Source organism: Syngnathus typhle, linkage group LG2 (assembly GCF_033458585.1).
Source record: "Syngnathus typhle isolate RoL2023-S1 ecotype Sweden linkage group LG2, RoL_Styp_1.0, whole genome shotgun sequence".
NCBI classification, from domain to species: domain Eukaryota; kingdom Metazoa; phylum Chordata; class Actinopteri; order Syngnathiformes; family Syngnathidae; genus Syngnathus; species Syngnathus typhle.
In genome coordinates, this window is record NC_083739.1 from 9,031,015 (window position 1) to 9,053,521 (window position 22,507).

Consider the following 22,507-nt stretch of genomic DNA (forward strand, 5'->3'; position numbering starts at 1 on the left):
GAAGTGCCATTTCAGTGCCCCAAAGTTTATAGAAAATGCCTCAAAATCAAGGAAGGGGCGCAAATTGCACAAGTGCGCACAAAATGATTATAACATTTCCAAGTAAAAGGCAAAAATTATATTTTTTGTTTTTCTTTCTATGTCATTCAATATTATTCCACTTAACAACATTACTTCAAATCATTCTACTAAGTTTTTCAGTTTGTCACCCTTCACATCCATTTCGGGGTTAGTTATGTTTTGGGTTGCCTTTCCATGCTTGAATATTTATGCTAAGTACGTTGCTAGAATCAAACACAATTAGCATCCATCCTCTGCATGCCTTTGTCTTAGATGTCCCTGCAGAAAGGCTATGAACGCACACAGCGCCCTCTGCTGATTATAAACATCTACAGTGTGTCTCTCAAAGGAACATTTGGTAGGTATTGCAGGAAATGCATGTATAGTAGGAGATGTATTGCCCTTTTCATCCAGATGATACAAATTGTACATCATCTTCATGTAGCTTTAAACTGTTAAGGTAACTTCATCTGTAGATGTGGAATATGGGTGGATTGCTGAGAGAAAACACACATGCAAACTCCACACAGGAAGCCCGGATTCAAAGAGTGCATACTTGAGAATAAATCAATACAGTGTCGTGGAAAGTATACTTGCACTTTGGGTAAGAGTGAGTTATATGAGTTGCTAGTTTTTACTTGGAGTACAAATGCAATATGGTCCCAAGTGAATTTAGAATAGATTGCGGTTTTGCAGATATTATATATATATATATATATATATATATATATATATATATATATATATATATATATATATATATATATATATATATATATATATATATATATATATATATATACACATCTGTAAAGATGGCAAAGGCTCGAGCACCAAAATGAGCAATACAATTGAAGAAGAAGTGTGACAAAAGCTGTTTAAAAGACAGACTTTGCAATAATATAGCTTATCTTTTTACTCTAGACAGGACAGAGGGCAATGTAGAATAAAATGGTGGTGCCCTGAGATGATTGAAAACAGATGGATTAATTTTATTCCATTATTCGCAATATCTTATTTAGACTAGTGGGGGCAGTGGGCACTCGGAATATATTATTTCAATGAAATGTTTTGCCTTTAGTTCCTCTTTAAAAATGTAACTAACAATAGCACATCACACTATAATATACAGTTGATTGCGTTTTTTTTATCATAATATTCTGTTGGGAATGGTTTTGCAACGTAACACAGCAGTTGCGATGCTAAAAAAATCCAACAGATGGCAGAACTTCACTTGTTTTCGAATTGTCAAAACTTCAGAGGCGCTCGTGGTTTTGCATATTTCTTTGTACTGCATAAAGAATCCATCCATCCATCCATGAATTATATATTTGTGATGATTATTATTATTTATTATTATTATTATTTTACTTTTTAAATATGCAAGTTTATTTAATGTCAGCTATCCTATAGCCTCTGAGCAATCAATCAATGTCTCACCACACCAACCAATCTTGGAAGTTAATAGGAATATGAATTCCCGGAAAAAAATGTTTATAATGGTTTCAATAATATCAAGATAGCTGGTGTTCCTGCAGAGGTCCTGTGAGGATAGAAGGAGCAGTGTGCAAGCCAGCGTGGTGGGGGTGGGTGGGAAGGGCATGGTGCCCCCCACCCCCCGCCCCCCCTCACCCGCGGACCGCCTGCCTCAGTCTCTCTCCATCACTGTGAACGGACTGGTCGCGTCCTTCCTTGCACTCCTCGTCCACTCAGTCGTACAGCTCCGCGGTCGTGGAATCTAATGTGGATACAAACACCGAGGAATTCCAACCAATGGCGATTCTTTAACTGGAGCCTTCGGCCGATTGCATCCGAACAGGTACAACGGAGATGACGCGTTTTGTGTTTTCCAACTTGACACCTTGCGATGCATTTCACTCGGCAATCGGGGATTTTCAACTGGAGTATTCCAACGCGCATTATTATGCATGCTTGCTGAATTAATGAAGACGTGAAGTGTTTGAGCACACATGCACCGCACAAAATAGTCTTCTAGTGAGTGAGTGAGTGAGTGAGTGAGTGAGTGAGTGAGTGAGTGAGTGAGTGAGTGAGTGAGTGAGTGAGTGAGTGAGTGAGTGAGTGAGTGAGTGAGTGAGTGGGCTGGGTGAGTGAGTGAGTGAGTGAGTGAGTGAGTGAGTGAGTGAGTGAGTGAGTGAGTGAGTGAGTGAGTGAGTGAGTGAGTGAGTGAGTGAGTGAGTGAGTGAGTGAGTGAGTGAGTGAGTGCGTGAGTGTCGGACACACAGGCCGGACACAATCGGTGTGTTGTGCGAGGACAATTTGATGATAATGAAGGGGGGGGGGGGGGCTACCGGTTCCAAACACAAAGATCTTTCTGCTCAAGTCTGCTCGTGTGGGCGCCCGCCCGCCGGCCCGGTGCTGAGGCAGCGACTTGTGTGACAGGACCATTATTCACCAAGATGCCCAATTGCATTAGTGCTGCATCTGGTTGGGAAAGCTGCCTTGATCAGAAGAAAAACACTAAAGCATACCAAAAGTCACTTTTGATGACAATCCTGAAGTTGTAGTTTTTAAGAGAGCTGCATGGTGTTGTATTAAGTGCTTTTAAATATTTTTGGCTTCCATTTCCTCTTGTGTATATGATGTCAAGTGAAAAATTCTCTGACGGGTATAATTTAGTGTAAGTAAAGTCAGAAATTTGCTTTTGATTGTTTAAAGTAAGGGTGTAAACTCATTATTTCTCAGGCCACATTCACCCTAATTTGTTCTCAAGTCAACAATCATTATTAAAATGCTGTTAAAATTTATTGATTAACTGGCAGGTAATTGATTATCATATTAATCCTCAAGTATTTTAATAATCAAGTACTTTTTTAGAGCCTTTTTTTACATCACAATTGTCCAAATCCTGTATTGTCAGCTTCTCAACAGTAATTCATTAATTTCCAATCATTCATGAAACGAAACAGATTAAAAATAAATCCAATGCATTATTATTATTATTATTATTATTATTATTATTATTATTATTATTATTATTATTACAATACACTTCGTGCAAAATAAAATATTCAAATGATGTAATAATCAATAGAATAATCGATTCCTATAATATTCCATAGTGACAGCCATAACCATTATATATGTGACTTTATAGTATAAGCTATAATAAATGACAACTGAAAAAAAATCCTCATTGTTTTGGTTATAATACACAAGAAAATATTCACATTTATTGATTGTCTTGTTGCAAATCACGAGCAATTTAAAATTTCAACCTTGTGTCTGCAATTGCTATTTTTAAATGAACTTGCCAGGAGCTAGAAATGATTTCACAAATTGACACAAATTGCCACATCCATTTGCAAATCTTAACATTCTCGACTATCAGTGCCATACAAACTAAAGCGGGAAAGAGGCTGCAATTGTCCCCTTCCTTGGAAATGTATTACTAAAAATACATACGAGTTATTGAAAAATAGAGGGGTTCCATCCGAGCAACTTCTTGTGAACTGACGTTGTCGACTGACATTTTGCAATTTTCAGTCTCTTAAAATCTTTCGTCAAGAGATTTTCACAGAACTGCATTCTTCACAGGACAAATGTGGCTCAGCATTTTGTATAAAGTAAGCTTGAAACTTGGAATCTCTGAGCCTTCACAAATGCATCAATATCACGTGTCAAATGCTGAGTAGCAGTCAATGTGCCCTCTGGTGGACAAAATTAGAAATATTAGTTACTTTTATTGAAAAATAGCAATTACTGTAATGTGTTATTTATCTTGTTTATCTAATTAGTAGCATTCCGCATTAACCGATACCCAAGAAGTTCTCAGTTCCAAAAAGGCCGGTGATCACTGGTCTACAGCATGTATATTGGAGCATTTTTTTTAAAGGGAGACTACTCCCAAAATGTTCAACCTTGCTTATATTTTAATATTATATTGTTTTGTTTTTCTACTGCTTTGCTACATAGTATTTAGTCCCAAAAAAACAAAAAAAAACATTTAAAACAGCATGTCTACACGCTTATGCGGGAAGCCATTTTTAGGACGAAATAATCCATGGGGCTCACTGCATTGTTACGCTCCAATTTTGAAGATGGGCTTTGCAGCACATCGGCTGCATGTTGATGTTATTCATTGTTTGAACAATTGTTTTGGTAGATGGCTTGACTATGACTTTTTATCAAGAGGCTGGCCTGACCAAAGTTCATATATTGTTGCCATATGGTTAGCACCTTGATTTAACCATTCAAATCCAGGCTCAGCCCTTCCTGTAGAGTTTGCATGTTCTCCTTGTGCATGGGTAGGTTTTCTCCTGGTGCTCCAGTTTCAAAGACATGCATGATAGCTTAGTTAAAGACTCTAAATTGGCCAGAACTGTGAGTGTGAACGATTATTTTTGCCTTGTGATTGGCTGGCGACCAATTTAGGATGTAACCCTGCGCCTGCCCAAAGTCAACAGGAACAGCAAAAATATACTGTACACTATTATTTTCACTCGCTAACATCTGACGTTGCATACTAAGATGATACTTTGTGTTTTTTTAGATTAAGCGCAGCACTGCTCTTGAGTCTGTAATACAAAATCAATAAACAGCTGGGAGTGCACCATTTGATTAATGCAGAGAATCATCGTCCTCACAGCCTGGAGATGCTTCATGAATCTTGCAAATGCCCCACCAGCCTGCAGCAAGTGCACTCAAACAAAAGTGGAAAGAAGTAGGACACAACTGAAGAATTGTGCATCACTTAGTCTGGCGCTGTAAGCATTTCATGGCTTTAACATTTGGGTTGAGTATGATTTTTTTTTATCACACATCTTCACATCCACACTTGGTAAATATATGTTTGATTTTAAATACACACATATGTTTGCATGAAAACATTTTTTTTTTTAAAGTCTGTTGGCTTATGATGCACACACGTCATTAGGATCCATTCCAGGGCTACAAAGACAGACCCCGGTGCAATGCCCACTCTCTGTCCAAATGTAATTCCGTAATGCACTCTGAGAGAGGGAGATCTAATAAGAAGTGGAAGAGCATCTTCAATAATGAAACCCCACCTGCATCTGTGCCGCAGAGTGAGGGCAGGGACTGACAGGCTTCATAAATAACACAAGCCAGATCTGTCACGTGACGCTCCAGCAGCTAGAAGCTTCCTATAATCCCCCTCATCTTCCAAAAACGGTGATTCTCTAATCTCTTCCCCGGGTGCCGTGAGAGATCATTAGGAGTGCTGCGGGAAATTGTGCAATTTGACGTCTTTAGTCTCAAAATTATTGTTGGTTCAAATCAAACACAGTGGTGCCTTGAGTGACCCAGTTTCAACGTTTTTCGAGGTACAGGCTGTTGTTTGACAGATCACAGACTTGAAATACGAGCACTGTGTGGGGGAAGATGGAACTGATTTCAAGTTTTGCCAAAAAGAGCCTTCAAGCTGTTTAATTTCATCATATTTTTCTGGTACTGCAGCTCTTTCAGCTCTTTTCCATTAAGGAATTCTGCAGAGAGAAAGAGAGAGAAAGAGAGAGAAAGAGAGAGAAAGAGAGAGAAAGAGAGAGAAAGAGAGAGAAAGCGAGAGAAAGAAAGAGAGAAAGCGAGAGAAAGAAAGAGAGATTGCACTTCACTGATGAGTGTGCAGGCAAACATTATTTAGTCCTAAATACGTACATAGATTGTAGCTTCATTCATACAATTGGAGTCTTAGATCTAATCAATATCAAGTGATTGCTAAATTGCTTGAGCCATATGGTCACATCCATAAATAATAGAGCATGGGTACGATCCTGATTGTTTGGACTCTTAACATCACCACAATGGATTTGAAAAGAAACAAGCTTTTCATTTGAGGGTATTTACATCCTAATCAGGTGGACATTGTTGGAAGTATTTACTTGTGCCTCCCACTTTTTAAAGGAGCCAAAGTAATATTGGCGGCTTAGCTGTTCCAAGTGAAGGTGGCCATGTACTGCTGCCAATGAAACTGGTTGCCTTCTGGTTATGAATGTTGCGACAAACACAGCAGAATAATTATCTGAAGACTTTTGGCCAATCTGATCAGAAATCAGAAATTATTGGATGGTGCTTCACAGTCCAAATACAAAATGACCTGAAGCATACTGTAAAAGCAACTAAAGAGTTTTTGATAAGAAAAAGTGGCGTGTTTTGCATTGGTCAAGTCAATCACCGGACCTGACTCCAATCCATTTCACTTGCTGAAATCAATGAAGGGAAAACGCGCTACTAGCAACAAACGAGCGGAAATGGAAGACAAATTCAATAGAGGCCTTGGCTAAGCATCACGAGAGATGGACTTCAGCATCTGCTATTGTCATTGATACGTTGCAGCCTTTTAGGCTTTGAATGACTGTGAATGATTTGCAACTCGGGCCCTCACTATCGAATATTTTTAGAATCGATTGCTCTATTGATCGTCACATTGATAAATTGAATAATTGGATAAAATTTCATTTCATATGAGTGTATTTTAAAAAAACATCTTCCCAATTCCTATTTATTAAGCAACTGTAGTTTTGGTACTTTTTGGTGATCAAAAAAGAAAAAACAAAATAATAATTAAGGCATATGACACAAAAGGGATTGATATGGTCACCAACTGCTTTGAAACCGATTCAGTGACACGCTTGCTCATTGTTTTCCAAATAAAAGCAGATGTTTGCAAAGGTCTTATTTTGTTAAAACACACACAAAAAAAGATCCGTTCTACTGAAGCACTATGGAATTCATTCATTTTATAATTACTGTTGAAAGGCTGAAATCCCATTAAAATTTGGATTCATTTAATGATCACACTAGTTGTGAATTCATCTATTATTCCTGACCCCTTTATCTGCAACTAAGCATTCAAAAATGAAAGTTTGATTTGTGATTTGTTTTTTTGTTAATCCCATTTATTTTGGTCCCTTAAAAATCCAGAGGCCAATCTATCAACTGTTGTCATTCCTACATTGATCGCTTGACCTGATTTGGACGTACGTACCCTCAAAATAGTGCTGAAAAGCGTTTGCCTGTATGAAATGTGATTGGGAGAATTTAATAAAAATCTTTGGAGCTTTGTTACCGTACAAATTAATTTCCTCTAATATCGCTGTGATAAATCACATGTAGCAATTAACCTGCCTTGCAGCAATTAACCTGTGCTTGTTGCTATCTAATAACGTTTGACTCTGGATGCTCCGGGTCCGCTTGGTCGATTGAAACTGATCTTTCTACTGCGCTCCTTATCTCTCTGTCACAGCATGAAATGGGCTCTGTTGTGAAGGTTGTGCACGGAATTTGGTCACATGAACGCTGGTTTGTCATCTGGCAGCGCTGGCGAACAGTGCGGATCATTTTGTGACGGTGCGAGTTGTTTAGCAATGAAGGGAGTCTTTATTTGAAAGGCATCCCGACCCCTCGCTGCTGTTCTTAAGCCTGACCCGGTGGCTGACAGCGCTGCGAGCCAACCTCGCCATCAAAGGATGATGCTGTTTTAAGAGCTACTGTTTTGACCCAGCAGCCCGCATGACACTCCGTGTCTCTTTTTTTTTTTGCCTCACGAGATTCACGATTTGATTTCCTCCCCTCAAGGAGCTACTCTTATGGAGTCGGTAGTATACAGAAAGTGGATCAAATAAAGCGTCAAGCCAAAAGATGACCTTTATGACAGTATTTCCTGTTTGCCTTCATTACAAAGTCTCTAGTCTAGTGGCCATCTGCATCAGTGGCTCTTTGTGTAAGGGGCCAATGACGATAGAAGCTTTTTATCGCCCCCTTCAGCTGCTGAGTGCCTGAAATATTTAGCGGGGACCACACTATTTTTGGGTTTGTGCTCAGTTTGTTTTGGAGCTTATGCAATACCAAAGTGCACGCTACTGCTCAAGTCCAGATGATACGCCGACAACCTGCGATGCCGTAAACATGATAATTAAGCGCCTGTGTAGAAAGAATGTCTTCACCTATGATTTATGGTGCAGTCAGAGCAACGACTGGGAGCACCATTTGAGCGTGGATTCATTTAATTGCCATTTTTATACAGCGCTGCAGGAAGAAGCAGCAATGCCTCAGGTTACCTCTCAGTGACTTATCGATCCACTCCTCGCTCCCTGCTTGCACCCGTCCCGATTGCCCGTCTATCGTTCTCAATTTGCTTCCATTCTCCCTTTGCGACCTCCTCCCATCTCCTCTCTCCTCCTGTGCCCTGCGAGGTGTCAGATTCTCTGACTCATGTTCTGCTGTGGAGGATGGGAGGGAAGCAGGGATGAAAGCGAGCTATAGCGAGGAAAGTCATTTTGCAGATACGGTGTGACCTTCATCTAGTGAAAGCCATGGGCTAAAAGCCCTAAGTCAATATCCTGATAAAGTGTATTCTACACTTGCCAAATTACAACAACCATTCAGAAGGATATAGTGTATAAGGGAAGCCTTCAAATAAGAAGGATCATGCTAGATTTGGTATCTATCTATCTATCTATCTATCTATCTATCTATCTATCTATCTATCTATCTATCTATCTATCTATCTATCTATCTATCTATCTATCTATCTATCTATCTATCTATCTATCTATCTATCTATCTATCTATCTATCTATCTATCTATCTATCTATCTATCTATCTATCTATCTATCTATCTATCTATCTATCTATCTATCTATCTATCTATCTATCTATCTATCTATCTATCTATCTATCTATCTATCTATCTATCTATCTATCTATCTATCTATCTATATTGGCTACATCCACAGTTCACGGAGTCAATTGAATCCACTGTAGTTGGTTTTCCCCACACGTGTGAAGAATTTTGGTCGTAAATATTGAACATCTTTAATCGGGATATTTACAGTCTTGACACACTTCAGACAGGATAACCTCTGAGGACAATCACTGGAGTCGGGCATTTGATGTCCTTGGTTGGAAAGGGACAAAAACAGTCTGTCTTTATGTGTGTACCAGGTCTAAGGCTCAAAGCACGCCGCCACCGACTGTGGGTCTGGAAATACTCAAGAGATAACGAATGACATCCCAGAATAACCCATAAGGTTTGTTATCTGCACATTTGTGTCATTTCACCAGGACAGGCGAAGGAAGAAACGTATTTAACTAATGAGAAGACATTTGAAAGTGACTGCATGAACTCTTGATGAATGAGGGGTTCGTGCAGAGTGACCACTCAAGGATATTCACATCAAAATATTGCTGCAGCCTGACAGGGGCAGAAACCGATGGCTCAGGATTGACTGCCATTTAGCGTGTCCATTATCGTGCTGTTCATTAGCCATATTGGATCCACTCACTCCTAAATATGCAGATTGAGCCCAAGCAGAGGTCGGGCCGCGTCGAAGACAGCCTGACGCGACTACGAGGTGTAATGACAGGAAGGAAGTATTGATCCGCCCAACGTGGAGATAAAGCAGTCTTTGCAAATGCAGTCATTTGCAGATTCCGTAGCTTCTGGGCTGTCAACACGCTGCTAAAAAAAGGAACGACAGTCGCAACAACGGTGAGAAATCTTTTCTTGTCTAGATAAGAGAGTTGAGGGCATGAAGGCGAAATTGAGGAGCTTATCTAACTTGACAGTGCTCTATATTTATAAGATCCAGCACAGTTTTACTATAGGGGATGTGATCAGATGCATAAATTCACACCATCTGAAAGAAGATTGTTTTAAATAGATTGTCAATGTGGGATACGAGTACCACTATTGGTACGTGGGTTGACTCTAGTGGTACGCAAAAGAATCACTGAATTAAATACTCAAACGGTGCACAGTCATACAATATCCTAAATGTTTTTTTTTTTTTTAATCAAGTACATTTGCTACATTTGGTACAATTTATTAGTTCTTATTATGTTAGTCTTTTTTTTTTTTTTTAATTTGGTGATTTGTCAAGTGGAAGATAAAATAAAGGTCACCAATTGCTGCGTAATTAATTAAGCTGCAATTCTCACAGAACGGTTTGACCTTCCTTCTTTTGTACGGACGTACAGCAATACCCAAATAAATATCGCACATTTAAAATAAACCCTGAAAGTGACAACGAAGGACATTTTTGCCATAGTCTTTGCTCTTGTTTTTATTTCATTTTGTCAATGAAAATGTGTCTCAATTTTAGATTTAGCTAGTTTGTTCGTGTTTGTTCATTATAATAACCTCGCTTGTACAAATTGGCCCTTTCATTCATTCAAACATAAGAAGCTCATTTAGTTGAATGAGATCAAATCAGCGACAAGATGTTATATATCAAAATCCCCTGCTGTTGCTGCAGGTAATATTACACAGAGTGTGTTTCAAAAGGCATCAGGCCCAGGGAGCAGCAAGCAGTCACAGGGTCTCCGGAGGGCCTTGTGGCTGACAAGCCGTTGGCTGTGACATGGTTATGCTTCAACTCTAAATGAAGCCAAGGTCTGATCGGGAGGACGGGCCCCTGCTCGCCAAGGACTGACCCCTCCTATTACATGTGACACAGCTAAGACAGACACGCTGAGAGATGGAGCACTGCTCATTTTATTTCAAGCGTCTCTCGTTTCACAGCTCCACTCTTTGCCTCCCGGCGCATTGGAGAGATTATAGAACTTATCCCTTTCGAAAACTGGCAAGATTTGACATATAGTGATTGCACGTGTATTATTAGGACAGATATGTGAACATTTTACAGATTAATAGTGTGCGTATGGCTATGAGACCAAATATATACTATTTTAAAATGTTATCCACCCTCGTGATCTATAAACTTGACGTTGATTCATTGTACGGTAACATGTTTTTCCACATATGTTGAGGAGGTTTTTGCAGTTTCTGCACCAGACCTACAATAAAGCATTGTGGTGGCAACATCATGTTTTGCTTTAATGGAACTGGCTTCTTAAGCAATGAACAATTATGAACAATTGCAAATAGCGCTTAGTGTCAGCAGAAAACCTTCAGGATTCGATAAAAAGAAAAAAGAACCCAGCCAAAGCTTAATAGAATTTCTGAACGTTTTTTTAGAAATGAAAGGCACTTCAAATGCGATTGGTTAAATCTGAACACAGAAAAAATCCCCAGTTGCAAGAGGGTGTGTACACTTTTGCAATGTCACTATATCAATAGTTTAGTTTTATTTCTCATATTTCAAATCACAAAAAGTTAGCACTCAATATGTGTGTGCAGACTATGTAGTATTTTGGATCGCACTTGTTGATGGAGAACCCATCTTAAGTAATAGAGGAGCAGTAGATAGGAGAGAAGTTCTTCACATCGTTTTTCCGACCCACGGTACATGATTGTGATTCAGAATGGGCTATTCATATTGCAGATTTTTCATTTCTTTTCTGTTTTGTATTGCATGTTCAAATTAAGTTCAGTCACGTATATATGTAATATGCATGTATGAAACTTGGGAGATTTAGCATATAACGGCTGTACATTGATATTCCTTTTCTGTTTTGAATTGCAAGTTCCAAGTAAAATTAATGAATATACTGAAGTTCAATCTAAAGCCAAATATATGTTCATGTTTTTTCTATAAGTATATTAAATTTCAATGAGAGACATACCCTGCAGGCCATTTAATACCAGGCAGGTATAAAATAAGAGTTTTGTGATATAGTACGTCTCATAAAAATGCTGCACGCTCATGTTCAACCTTGTGGATGAATCGAAGCTCACTTTGTAGCCGCCACGTGATTCCAGCATATCCAAGAATGTTCATCAAAAGAAGATCTTGCTCATTTAATCAAGTAGTGTCTGTATGAAGTCGGACCTGTCAGCATTTCAGACAAGTCCGCCATGAGCGGCATGTGGGACTTGCAAATGCCAGTCAAGTTTGTTTACGTGTGTGTATCTTTGTGTGTTGAGGGGTGTGCGTGCGTGTTTGCACCCGGAGGATCTCATTTAAATTTGAGCAAGACAACAGCGAATAACTGTCCGCCAGTGAATATGAGCATAAAGTACTAATGGGATACTCATTTTTGTCCCCCTTTTGTGGTTGTTTGTGTCTTCATCACTGTTGATGTCTCAGGGGAAGATGCTCTCATTGTGTCATTCTACGTACACAAATATAGTTTTAGACTGCAGCAACACAAAAGTTTTCAGAAAATCTGATCATGGCAAAACATAGGCATAATTGTGAAGTTTATGCCAAAACCAGCAGAAAATTTGTTCATCTCAAATGCGCCCAAAAGATTTATTTACACAACTTTTTTTTCAAGTGGCCCCACTATGTTATTTCCCTCGCATGTTTGTATTAACATCAAAACCCCTTAAACAGAAAAAAATGAAAAATTACCACTGATTTACATCTTACCATCATGATGGAAGTACGTTTCATTTTCATTTTGTTTTTGTCACACACACAAAATAAATCCTAAATTTCAAACAAAATAAACCAAAGGAAATTATTTCTTTATTTCAACCATTGTCATATAGCATGTGTTAACTAAATGAAATGCCCGTTGCGCTCAACAGCAAGTAATTACATGACAAGGGCGTTAAAAATAACATGGAATAAAAAAAAATGGTACAAGCAGTGACACATCTGCACAACATCTGCAAATTAGCTCAACACTCAAAAAGTTTCTTCATTTGCAAGATGTCACCTTACGTAAAGGTGACATCTTGCAAAGAAATACACTGTGCGTGCGGAGGGGCTTGTAAAACTCAGATCGGTGTTTGAGAAGTTCACCGCCCTTTTTGCAGAGCATAATTTGCAGTTGCCTTAAAGTGTTGTCACCCGTATCCTTCAAGCATCTCCACACGCTCGGAAGGCAGTCGTCATGCTAGTGATGCAGTATCGGTGTATAAAGTGTCGGGGAATATTTTTGAGCTCCAATACTGATACCGATACAATACCTCTGTTGTACAGTGTTGGCGTCAGACCTTATTTTATCTTTAACTCCAGAGTACAAACTTGAGATATGGACGGCATATGGTATGGTGGCAGTGAACTCAAATCAACTCACTTCACAGCCGATCGCAGTTTGTAGAATGATCATTTGTGTATTTAAAACAATCACGTAGCTTCAGAAGGTCTGCTTACTTTAATGCTAACAAGCAATGCAAATTTACATATTTAAAGACAAATATTGGAATAACACATGCCGACAGATAATAAACTAATACTCCACGGCATTTATTTTTTATCCTCGAGGGGAAAGAATACTTATCGTGCTACGTAGATATGAAACTATTCTTTATTTGAGTCAGCGTGAATGTACTATTATATTATAAGCCAAAAGAGAGGCGCCAGAAGGAGCAGCAAATTCAACCGAATTGTTTAATTCCTTGCATTCTATTTAAGTACATTTTTATTCAATTACTTTATAACGTAGTTCAGCAATATTGCATATTGGACATGTATCACTTGAAAGCAGAAGTAAAAAGATAGTAATCAGATACCCGATTTTAGATGAGATAGTTACAGCATGTCGTGTCCAACCAGCCCGAGTCTCAATGAAACAACAGCTTGACCATGAAAATATCTCAAAAATACAGATTGTCAGAGCAGAGAGAATAAACATAGCCTGCTGTCTGCTACGGTGACCGCGTGTCCTACATTTACATGACTATTTGGGTAATAGGCATGTGCTAAGTTTGGTCCACCAGTTTTTTGCTTAGCAGTGGACTAATAAAAGCGTTGCAGCTAGCCACATCAAAAGAAATCAATAAAAAAAGAATTTATGCCAATGTACACAATCGGAGCTATCTGAAATGATATTGACCTACGCTGCTAGGGAATAGATCTCCGAAGGTTTGTGTTTTGATTACAAACAATAGAGATAAATAATGTCAAAATTTAGGCCAGTGGTGTCCAGCTCCGGACGTGGAGGGCCGCTGTGTTTACACGTGCCCAACGCACTTGATTCAAATAATCAGGGCTCCTTTAGAGCTTACTGATGAGTCGATCATTTGAATCAGGCGTGGTGGACGAGGGAGGAATGTAAGATAGGCAAGACAGAGGCGCTCCAGGACCGGAGCTGGTCATTCCCGCTATAAACAAAATACAGCCGACAAGCACGACTTTCTAAAGGATCAAAGGTTCTCCCCTTTTGTATTTCAACTAGCCGCTTCCTGTGTGCGTCGTAGTGTGTGAATTGTTGGCTTCTTTCATCTCAACAGCTGAACGGGTGCACTTTGTTTGTGTGTGCGAGGTTTCGGGATTTATGCAGGGCATGTGTGCGAATGGTGTCCCACCTCGTGCCGTCGCCATTGCACGTGTACTCAGCTTGACACCCTGTCACGTAATGCTCTTTATGTGCCCACACCCTTGGGACACCCCGTTTGTTTAGCGAGCAAACACTGTATACCCAAGCTCCTTTATGCTCTATATGCAGAGGGAAACCCGAAGCGCGTCTTTCACAATACGTGTCAGGAGTGCACAAGTGGTATAAGCCTGCCCGCTCGGTCGTCTCTGTGACGCCAGGGACGTGTTTATCTCGGAACAGGTGTGGGCTGTGGACTCCCCAGACAAGCCAGTTGTAAAAGTTCCTTTTTATCTCGGCAGTTTCTCTGGTGTTGATGTTTTGGAAAGAAAATGTAATGGTTGGGGCGTCGGGGGTAGGGGGGGGGGGGACATCTTTCCTCCGGTCTTAGAGATGCGTGCTCTAGATGCTTTGAGCCGGGATAACTTTGATGTGGCCGATTGTCTGTGTTTACTCCTTAAGCGAGATCAAATTCTGCACTTTTTGGAGTATAAACGCTTTAGCATCACTAGCAATCCGAGTTATTTCTCGTGTTAATTCTAACAAGCAACATGCCTCAGGTAACACGGGCCGAGTGATGAAAGCTAGTATGAATGAAAGATGTGTTAAAATCAAATCCATAACACACACTGTAACTAGTTCTTTTTCTTATGTAAATAAGTGTTTTCATTCTTCAGACCAGTCTAAAAAAAGTACACAGTTTTGTTTTTTTCCCAAAAGAGCAATGTTGGTGTTTTAAGAAATTATTTATTAGACACGAAATCTCTTTATGGGTTTGTTATTAACACTTATTCCTACTACACTATTGTTTTTTTAATTGGGCTATTTGGACCCCTACTGTGCCACTTGGTGAGAAAATATTCTGAGTCACTGCCCTAAAATTATTGTTAAACATAGGACGCTTATTCTAATTCAAATCTTTGCTGTTATGCTGCCCTAAAAGTAGCTCACATTACATGCACGACAAATGGAGGCCGACAGGCTATACGTCATCTTCATTGCTGATATGAAGAGATGTTATTTCCCGGAAGCTGCATTTGGTTTCTCCTCAGGTCTGGAATATGTCAGGGCGCATTGGTGGTGACTTGTGACAGTAGCGCTACAGTCTCGGTTTTGCTAATTCTTCTTTCTAATTGAGAAGAAAAAGGCTCTGTTCATGTTGGAATGCTGCTGCCACTGCCGATTCTGCTGCTTGGGATTCTGTAAATGAGGAGTTCAGATGCTCGCCGCCCTCGCCCGGACACAAAGCACATGCCTTGTTATCAACCCCCGGAATTGTGCATTCTGATTCCCGCAACCATTAGTCTTAGTGTCAGTTATGCATTCGCCTTTTGGTCCCTCGCCATCATGAAGTTTCAGCACGTATTGCAAAAAATACGCTTGGTGGTAACGCGTGTGTTGAACACATATGACCTAAAATTAAATTCATAATCACTGGCTTTTCTATTTGTAGCTGACAGCCGGGAAATATTCCCAATAAACTCTTGACCTTAGTTTGAAACAAATTGAAATTACATGGGGATGGACAAGTCCGAGCATCTCCCTCAAAAAATAAAGCGCAGCGCGATTGATTTAATCCGTCCAAACGACTCTTTGCTGCATTTACTGCTTACTGATAAATTAGGATGCCACGCTGTGCCGTGAAGGAATAAACACACAGAGGCAGAGGAGCTTTATGACATCTTAAGAGGGATGTGCGCGGGCATCTGAGCATGTCTTCGCAAGCTTCTAGTGCATAAATAAACCAACGAAGCAGTAATGGCCTTGTGCACTAAGCAAAAGCAATAAAGCGGCCTACAACACATCTCCCGGGAGTTGGATCTCATCTAAAATAATACCCATTTATTAAACATGATCTCCTCACATAGCTCACTGCCTCTACTGACGGCAATGCAGATTTATGAAAAGCACACACAGATGAGCATGTCCAGCAAAGTCAGCAGAGAAGCATTTCGCTAGGCGAACAAGTGACCTTGATTAGTCCAAGAAGACAGTTTACTGTTACAGAGTGTCATTAAATCGCCAATAAAATCCAGTGCTTCTCATTTTAGAGCTATTGAATGGATTGCCTTGAAATGGAGTACAGACATACTATATTCCCAAAGGACAAAACCTTCTTTAAATTTCTTCCCCCGAGCTACCAGTGGCCGTTAGAATATGGCTGAACTGACAGAATAAAGAAACAATGTCACCGACAGTTGTTACAAACAAGTCTGTATTGTGCACATTTTGTATGCTTTTTATTAAAGGGGCAGTTTTCAATTTGCGATGACGTGTTAGCCTTAGCAAAGAACCGTCCGTATTCAAGGCACAAGATGGGGGCAGACAGTTTTAACAAACGCTCTTTAACAACTTTTCAGATTCATGAAAACATCTTCAAATGCATAATTAATGTAGCTGATAAATTGTACATGTTGAAAAAATGTTCGAGATAAGAGGGACAGTTCTGCCCAAGGGATAAACATTAGTGAGATAAATTCTTGTACTTCAGTGCTGTTTTAAAATTAAGAAAATAGGAAAAAGTCAATTGTATAAAAATTTCCTCTTGATCCTCTTAAATAAAGTTATGGAAAAAGCAGTAGACAGCCTTCATATCAAGTGACGTCTTTAAAAATATCAGCCGCATTTTTTAAAGAGCTATTTCTGGTTAGTGATTAAAGCGAATGGACACACAATTCCCTTAAATTATATGGTGCAATTATCTTTTTCCTCTAATTCAATGGATAACGGTAAAGGCACTTGTGTAATTTTATTCTCTATTGTTGGACATATTTTGTCACCTTATGTTTATATGTGTGAATGTTTTCCATGTTAAAAAGGCCTCTTATTGAAAAAAACAATGAATGTTTTTGAAATTCAGGCCTTAAAAATAAAGACAAATAAGAGATGAATGCACTATTTCATCTAAACAACAAAATTCTATATGGAAATCATGCGAATGATTTCTCACAATATGTATAAACAATAATCTTCAATATGGAAGTATTATTGTATTACTATAAGTATCACTATTTCTAAAATTCTGTTCTAGGGTTTACATGTCCAAATCCTACAATGTTCCTAGGAAATCACAATGTCCCATCACTGGTGAGCTATTCCCAGAACAAGCCTGTGTACATACATATATGTAGGCCATTTGATTGCAATGAAAAGACAAATGCTGATAGCATGCGTGTTAAAATAGTCCATTGGTGGTTTCTTAGCCTCAAACAACACACGCAACATTCCGAACACTGCCAATCCTCCAGCTCAATATCCTGTACACACCCGGGTCTTCATTATGACTCTGTTACGGATCACCATCCGTATCGGTCAAACTAATGAACGGAGATAGGAAGGAAGACAGATTTTGAGACCCACGATGCCGGTGTGCTTGTGAGCGGGTTCGTGTGTGTGTGAGCAATGCATCTAAATTGTGCAACTTACATGGTTACGATGGCGCTAAGGGTGGATCCTTAACGTTACATTTTTTCCTTTACCGCTTCGCCGGAACAGTTTTTGATACACCACCATTTTGTATTGTATTTAAAAGCTATTTTTTCCATACATTTATGAAACCGTACTTTTCGGAAGACATTGGATTGTCTCAAAATCACTGTACTATCTCTCAGTTGTCTAAAATTTAAATCATCACTACCTGTTGAATTCAATTCTCTTTTTGAACAAATGTCAAAATAATGAATTCATTCATTGATCCGGGAAAAATAGATTTTCTATCTTTTCAAACGAAGTGAACTATTTGTTGTGTGCTTGCAAGCATTCTGATTGGACAAATGTTGAATGAATGTTCCTTCTCTTTCAGAGCAGCACCGAAGGACCTCGGAGAGCCAGCGAACTAACGCCGGCCTTGGTTTGAGTGCGTGACCAGCGGATGAGCCTTGTTCATGCGTCTCCCTGCGTGCCACTCCCACATCACTATGAACTGTGAGCAGGACTTTGGAGACGGGGGCTTGGGAGTGACCCTCACATTACGACTGCTCATGCATGGAAAGGTAAAAAGGCCTTCGCTGCACAATTTGCATCTGCCTCATGAATTATTCACACCGGGGCAAGAAATGATGTGTAACTAAATTGTTGTACTGACTCTTGAGTCTTGATGGAGGAAATCAGGCCACCGAGCACCCAAAGATGATCAAAATCATTCCACAGTCATTACAAAACATCAAAAGCGGGGTTATGATATTTTGGGACTTCTCATTACAGTTTCATTTTCTTTTTCAATTTCCGTGAGTCTCAATTTTTTATTAGAGCAGGTGTGTTCATTTTTATTAGTTTATATCTTTTCAAAAATGCTCTGTTATAGATGAGTTATTCATTTTAGGGGATTTATGGTATATATGCAGTTTGGCAAATGCAAAATGAAAAATGGTCACAGTGTTATGCACTAAAGTAAACTAGTAATTCGCAAATGACTATTCAATCCTCCTTCTTCCTTACAGACGCATAGTAATACTGAAATAAATACATTTAGAATCAACTCTAATACCTCATGTATAAAATTATTTGACAGAGGTTAAAAGAACATGTTCACTATAACTATAAGGTTTTCTAAAATTAAAACATACAATAGTTTTAGTTACTAAAAAACAACAACAAAAGCTCATTTTTATTGAACTCTGTTTACAAAAAGATGTTTCAGTTTTTGTTTGTTTTCATTAACTTTAATTATCTTCCTCCCAAATCGGATAGAATTTCAGCTGCAGGGCATATCCAGTAGTGCACAACAACATGCTTGTTGGATTATTTCCATTTTGCATGGTGGTTTGGTTGCTAGGCAGAGTTCATCTGCTTCAGTCATAACTGATTCATAGACCAATGAAAAATAGATGCCACGCCCACTCGGCTGTTTGAAACATGCCTTGTGCCCTAGTACAGCCTATGCGACAAGTACGGAAACCGTTTACTTGTATAGTACACGCGACATTGCGTCTGATTTACTGATATGTACTGAATATACAATACAATTCAAAAGTTGGGGGTCGCTTGGAAATGCCCCCATTTTTAAAATAAAATTGGAATTTTTCAATGAGCATAATGAGTTTTTAATGCAATATCTACATAGGTGTATTAAGGCCCATTTCCAGCAACCACCACTCCAGTCTTCACTGTGTTTGATAATTGTGATAATTGACTAATGGATGATTAGAAAACCCTTGTGGAAGTATGTTAGTTTTCATGGGAAACACTAAATTGTCTGGGTGACCCCAAACCTTTACTTGGTAGTGTCAATGACAATGCACGCAACTGCCACATACTGCAGGGATGTTTTTGCTTAGCTTGATGTGCTGAATTTATATTTATGTTTGTATTACAGGAGGTTGGCAGCATCATAGGAAAGGTGAGCTTCCATTTTGTCTTTTTTTTTTTTTTTTTTTTTTTTTTAAAAGCATGAGTTTAATTTCATAGCATTCATTTCAGTTTTGGGCAATTTGCATTTTGAAATGCGGCTATTAATCTCAGTCATATCCCGCATTAATAAAAGTTATGATTCACAAACCTTTCTAGCAGTGTACCGCATTCCCTTCTTGCCTACTTTTATTGGAAGTCAGCAGAAAGCTTGATGTTTGGAATACCCTCAGCCTAAATGTAATTGCCTCAAACCACCCCCATTACCCCTAATGCAACACAGCAATCAATCAAAACACACAGAGAGAGAGAGAGAGAGAGAGAGGAAAAAAAACATTAGTGTATTGACTGCAAGACTACGATTGAAACTAAACTCCACAGATGCTTTCCCGTTGGCCCCTGGTGGGCACTCGTGGTGTCAGTTTGCTGGGGCACAGCTGCCTTGTAATAAAACACCTGCATCAATAGAAGGTGGAGGGACAAAAAATAGATTTGCACCAATATTAAGGGTGCCCGAAGGAATAACAAATGCTGCAATATGCTACAAGTTCGCTTTTACGCTTAAAAGCGTGTTCAGTATTGCATTGAGAAACGAATGATGCGACTTAAGACAACAATCAACATTTTGCCTATTTTCTGTCATGTTACAAGCAAAACCAAAGTGTCATTCAATTTGAAATATTGTCCTTAATTTGTATACAAGGGTGAAATGAAAAAATGATTTCATCTTATTCATATTGCGGGGAAGGGAAGAGGAATTAAGAGACGGATTTAGCGTGAAGAGGCACTTGCTCTCCGCCACTTGAACTCAAACCAGCTCTCCACGAGACAAGCCTTCTCGCTCTTCCCCATCAATAGCAAGCATGATGGCAGCATCACAGAGAACCGAGTGTCATTCCAAGAAATGAGAGCCCATCATTTTTAAGATGGAAGGAGATGCTTAGGTGGTGCACAAAAGTACAAACAGACACGAGTGAGAAGAAAATGGAGGCTTGTACGACTCGATCGATGAAGAATTTGAAACAATTTTGAACTTGTAGAAGGTCCTCAGTCCCCACTTTCTCTAGACAGACATCAATTACTGCAGTTAAACATCCTCCTCTCGCACAAATGTGTCTGATACAGCTTTGTGTGACACACTATTGCATCAGAACAGCGCAATACGACATCATGCTGAGTTCCAATAAGACTTGATTTTAATTGCTTCTGAATAGCGAGACACAACACAAAGTAACGGAGACTGTGAAGTTGTTGCGTTTTGAAACACGTATAAAACTGCTTCAAAGCTGTCTTTTGTTTTGTTTTGTTTTCCAGAAAGGAGAGACCGTGAAACGAATACGTGAGGAGGTACGGTATGCACCACTTACGGTTGCAATTACCACATTTCATCAGCGGCGCCAATGACGACAGATTAACTCCATCCTTGACTCTGTTGTCATATTTCTCCTATGTGCAATCAACGATTTTTATAACGAGATCAGTTAAATTGAAACTTTGTTAATTTAGCTAAATACAATGCATGAACAGGCATGGTTGAAAAGAGGATATTTCCCTTTTTCCACAATTGTCATATTTTTTTAGTAAGAAATCCCTGTTTATCACAACAAAACTTCTAAAGTAGCTACTCATGAGTGCCTGTTCATACTTTCTTACATGCATGGTTCACCAAATAAGACAAAGGGCTTTATCTGTCACTCACAGTTAAATTCAGGATAAAACTGGATACCACTGTAACACAACTGGATATATTGACATTGCGCAATCAGGGCAAATGAAGAGTAAAAATGTTGCACTTTACTAAGAGCTCTACAATAAGGAATCCAAATCGCCTAACGTTTATGATTTTTGTGTCGCTTTTGAACATGTCGTGAAATCAAATATGTTAATATGCCCTTGCTGAATCGTTCCTAACTGCGGGATTTTCTTTGTTAATAAAGCAGGCTGGAATTGGCTCACCCGCATCACATTGTTACATTCGAAAATGCACTTTTGCCAAAGTGAAAAGATTTAAAAGTGGTGGCCCTCCTTAGTGATGATGTACGTGTGTCACAAAGTAATGAGCTCAGTTGAAGTTTCAAAATGTTCAAAATATTTCCCCGTTCCTATCATAAATACGTATTAGAAGGATAATAATAATAAAAAATAAAAAAAATGTATCCTGTAGGCCATTTTGAAAATGTCATCATTGTTGGATCACCGCTCGGAAGAAAAATGCTGTGACTAAATCTTTTGCTTCTTCTTCCAGCTCTTTAACCAGCTTTTGCTGAATATATGAACATTGAAAATATTATGGAACTTTGTGGTATATTGGGTTCAGCTCCCTTTTAATTACCCTGCATCGCTTTCAGTGGAGCTGGCAGGTTATGACACAATGTGATATTATACGCTAATGCAACTCTGAACTCATGCCTGCATTCTGTGAAAGTCCATTAAAAAATAAAATGAAAATTTTTACGTAGGGACAAAGAACCACGATAAAGTGAGGGAACACTTGCAGTATTCAGGAATAATCCCTCCCCAGGATTTGTCTCAATGTCTCTCAGTTTCGCTCTTAGGTCAGGAAATGGCCTATAAATTATCAAATAGATAGACGTACAGCAACTTTAAACACCAATCTCAGTATTTATGTGCTTTTCACTTCAAACCATCTTTATGCGTCTCTCATCAATGTGCTCACTCACCATATCGCCAATCTCTGTCGTTTCATGTTTAACAACAGCAGCTTTCCATTTGAATCGCTTTTCACCAACCTCAAGGGCGCAAGTTTATCGAATATGCTGTAGCGACTCGTCTTGCAACGTAATTAGTCCGACGCTGCAGAGGTACATTTGATTTTCTCTCTAGTTGCAAAGGTTTTATGTTGTCTTCTTAACAAGGCGCATGAATAAACCGAAGAACTGCATGTGAGGTCATGCGATAAAGCCGCTGGACTGAACAGTCGCCCGAGGCCGT

General features: G+C 39.2%; 1 protein-coding gene across 3 annotated transcripts in view; it reads left to right on the plus strand.

The window, feature by feature from the left end:
* The first annotated feature begins 1,729 nt into the window (after positions 1-1,729).
* pcbp4 (poly(rC) binding protein 4) overlaps positions 1,730-22,507 on the plus strand; it is a 42,205-nt gene continuing 21,427 nt past the window's right edge. Inside the window, exons 1-5 of one of the 3 annotated variants that reach the window (XM_061272841.1) lie at positions 1,730-1,879; positions 8,984-9,069; positions 18,012-18,201; positions 19,524-19,547; positions 20,870-20,902. In XM_061272841.1, coding sequence (XP_061128825.1) covers positions 18,094-18,201; positions 19,524-19,547; positions 20,870-20,902 — 165 coding nt within the window. In that variant the 5' untranslated portion in view covers positions 1,730-1,879; positions 8,984-9,069; positions 18,012-18,093. The remainder of the gene's footprint in view (positions 1,880-8,983; positions 9,070-18,011; positions 18,202-19,523; positions 19,548-20,869; positions 20,903-22,507) is intronic. The other 2 variants (XM_061272840.1, XM_061272842.1) reach the window with 2 other exon arrangements.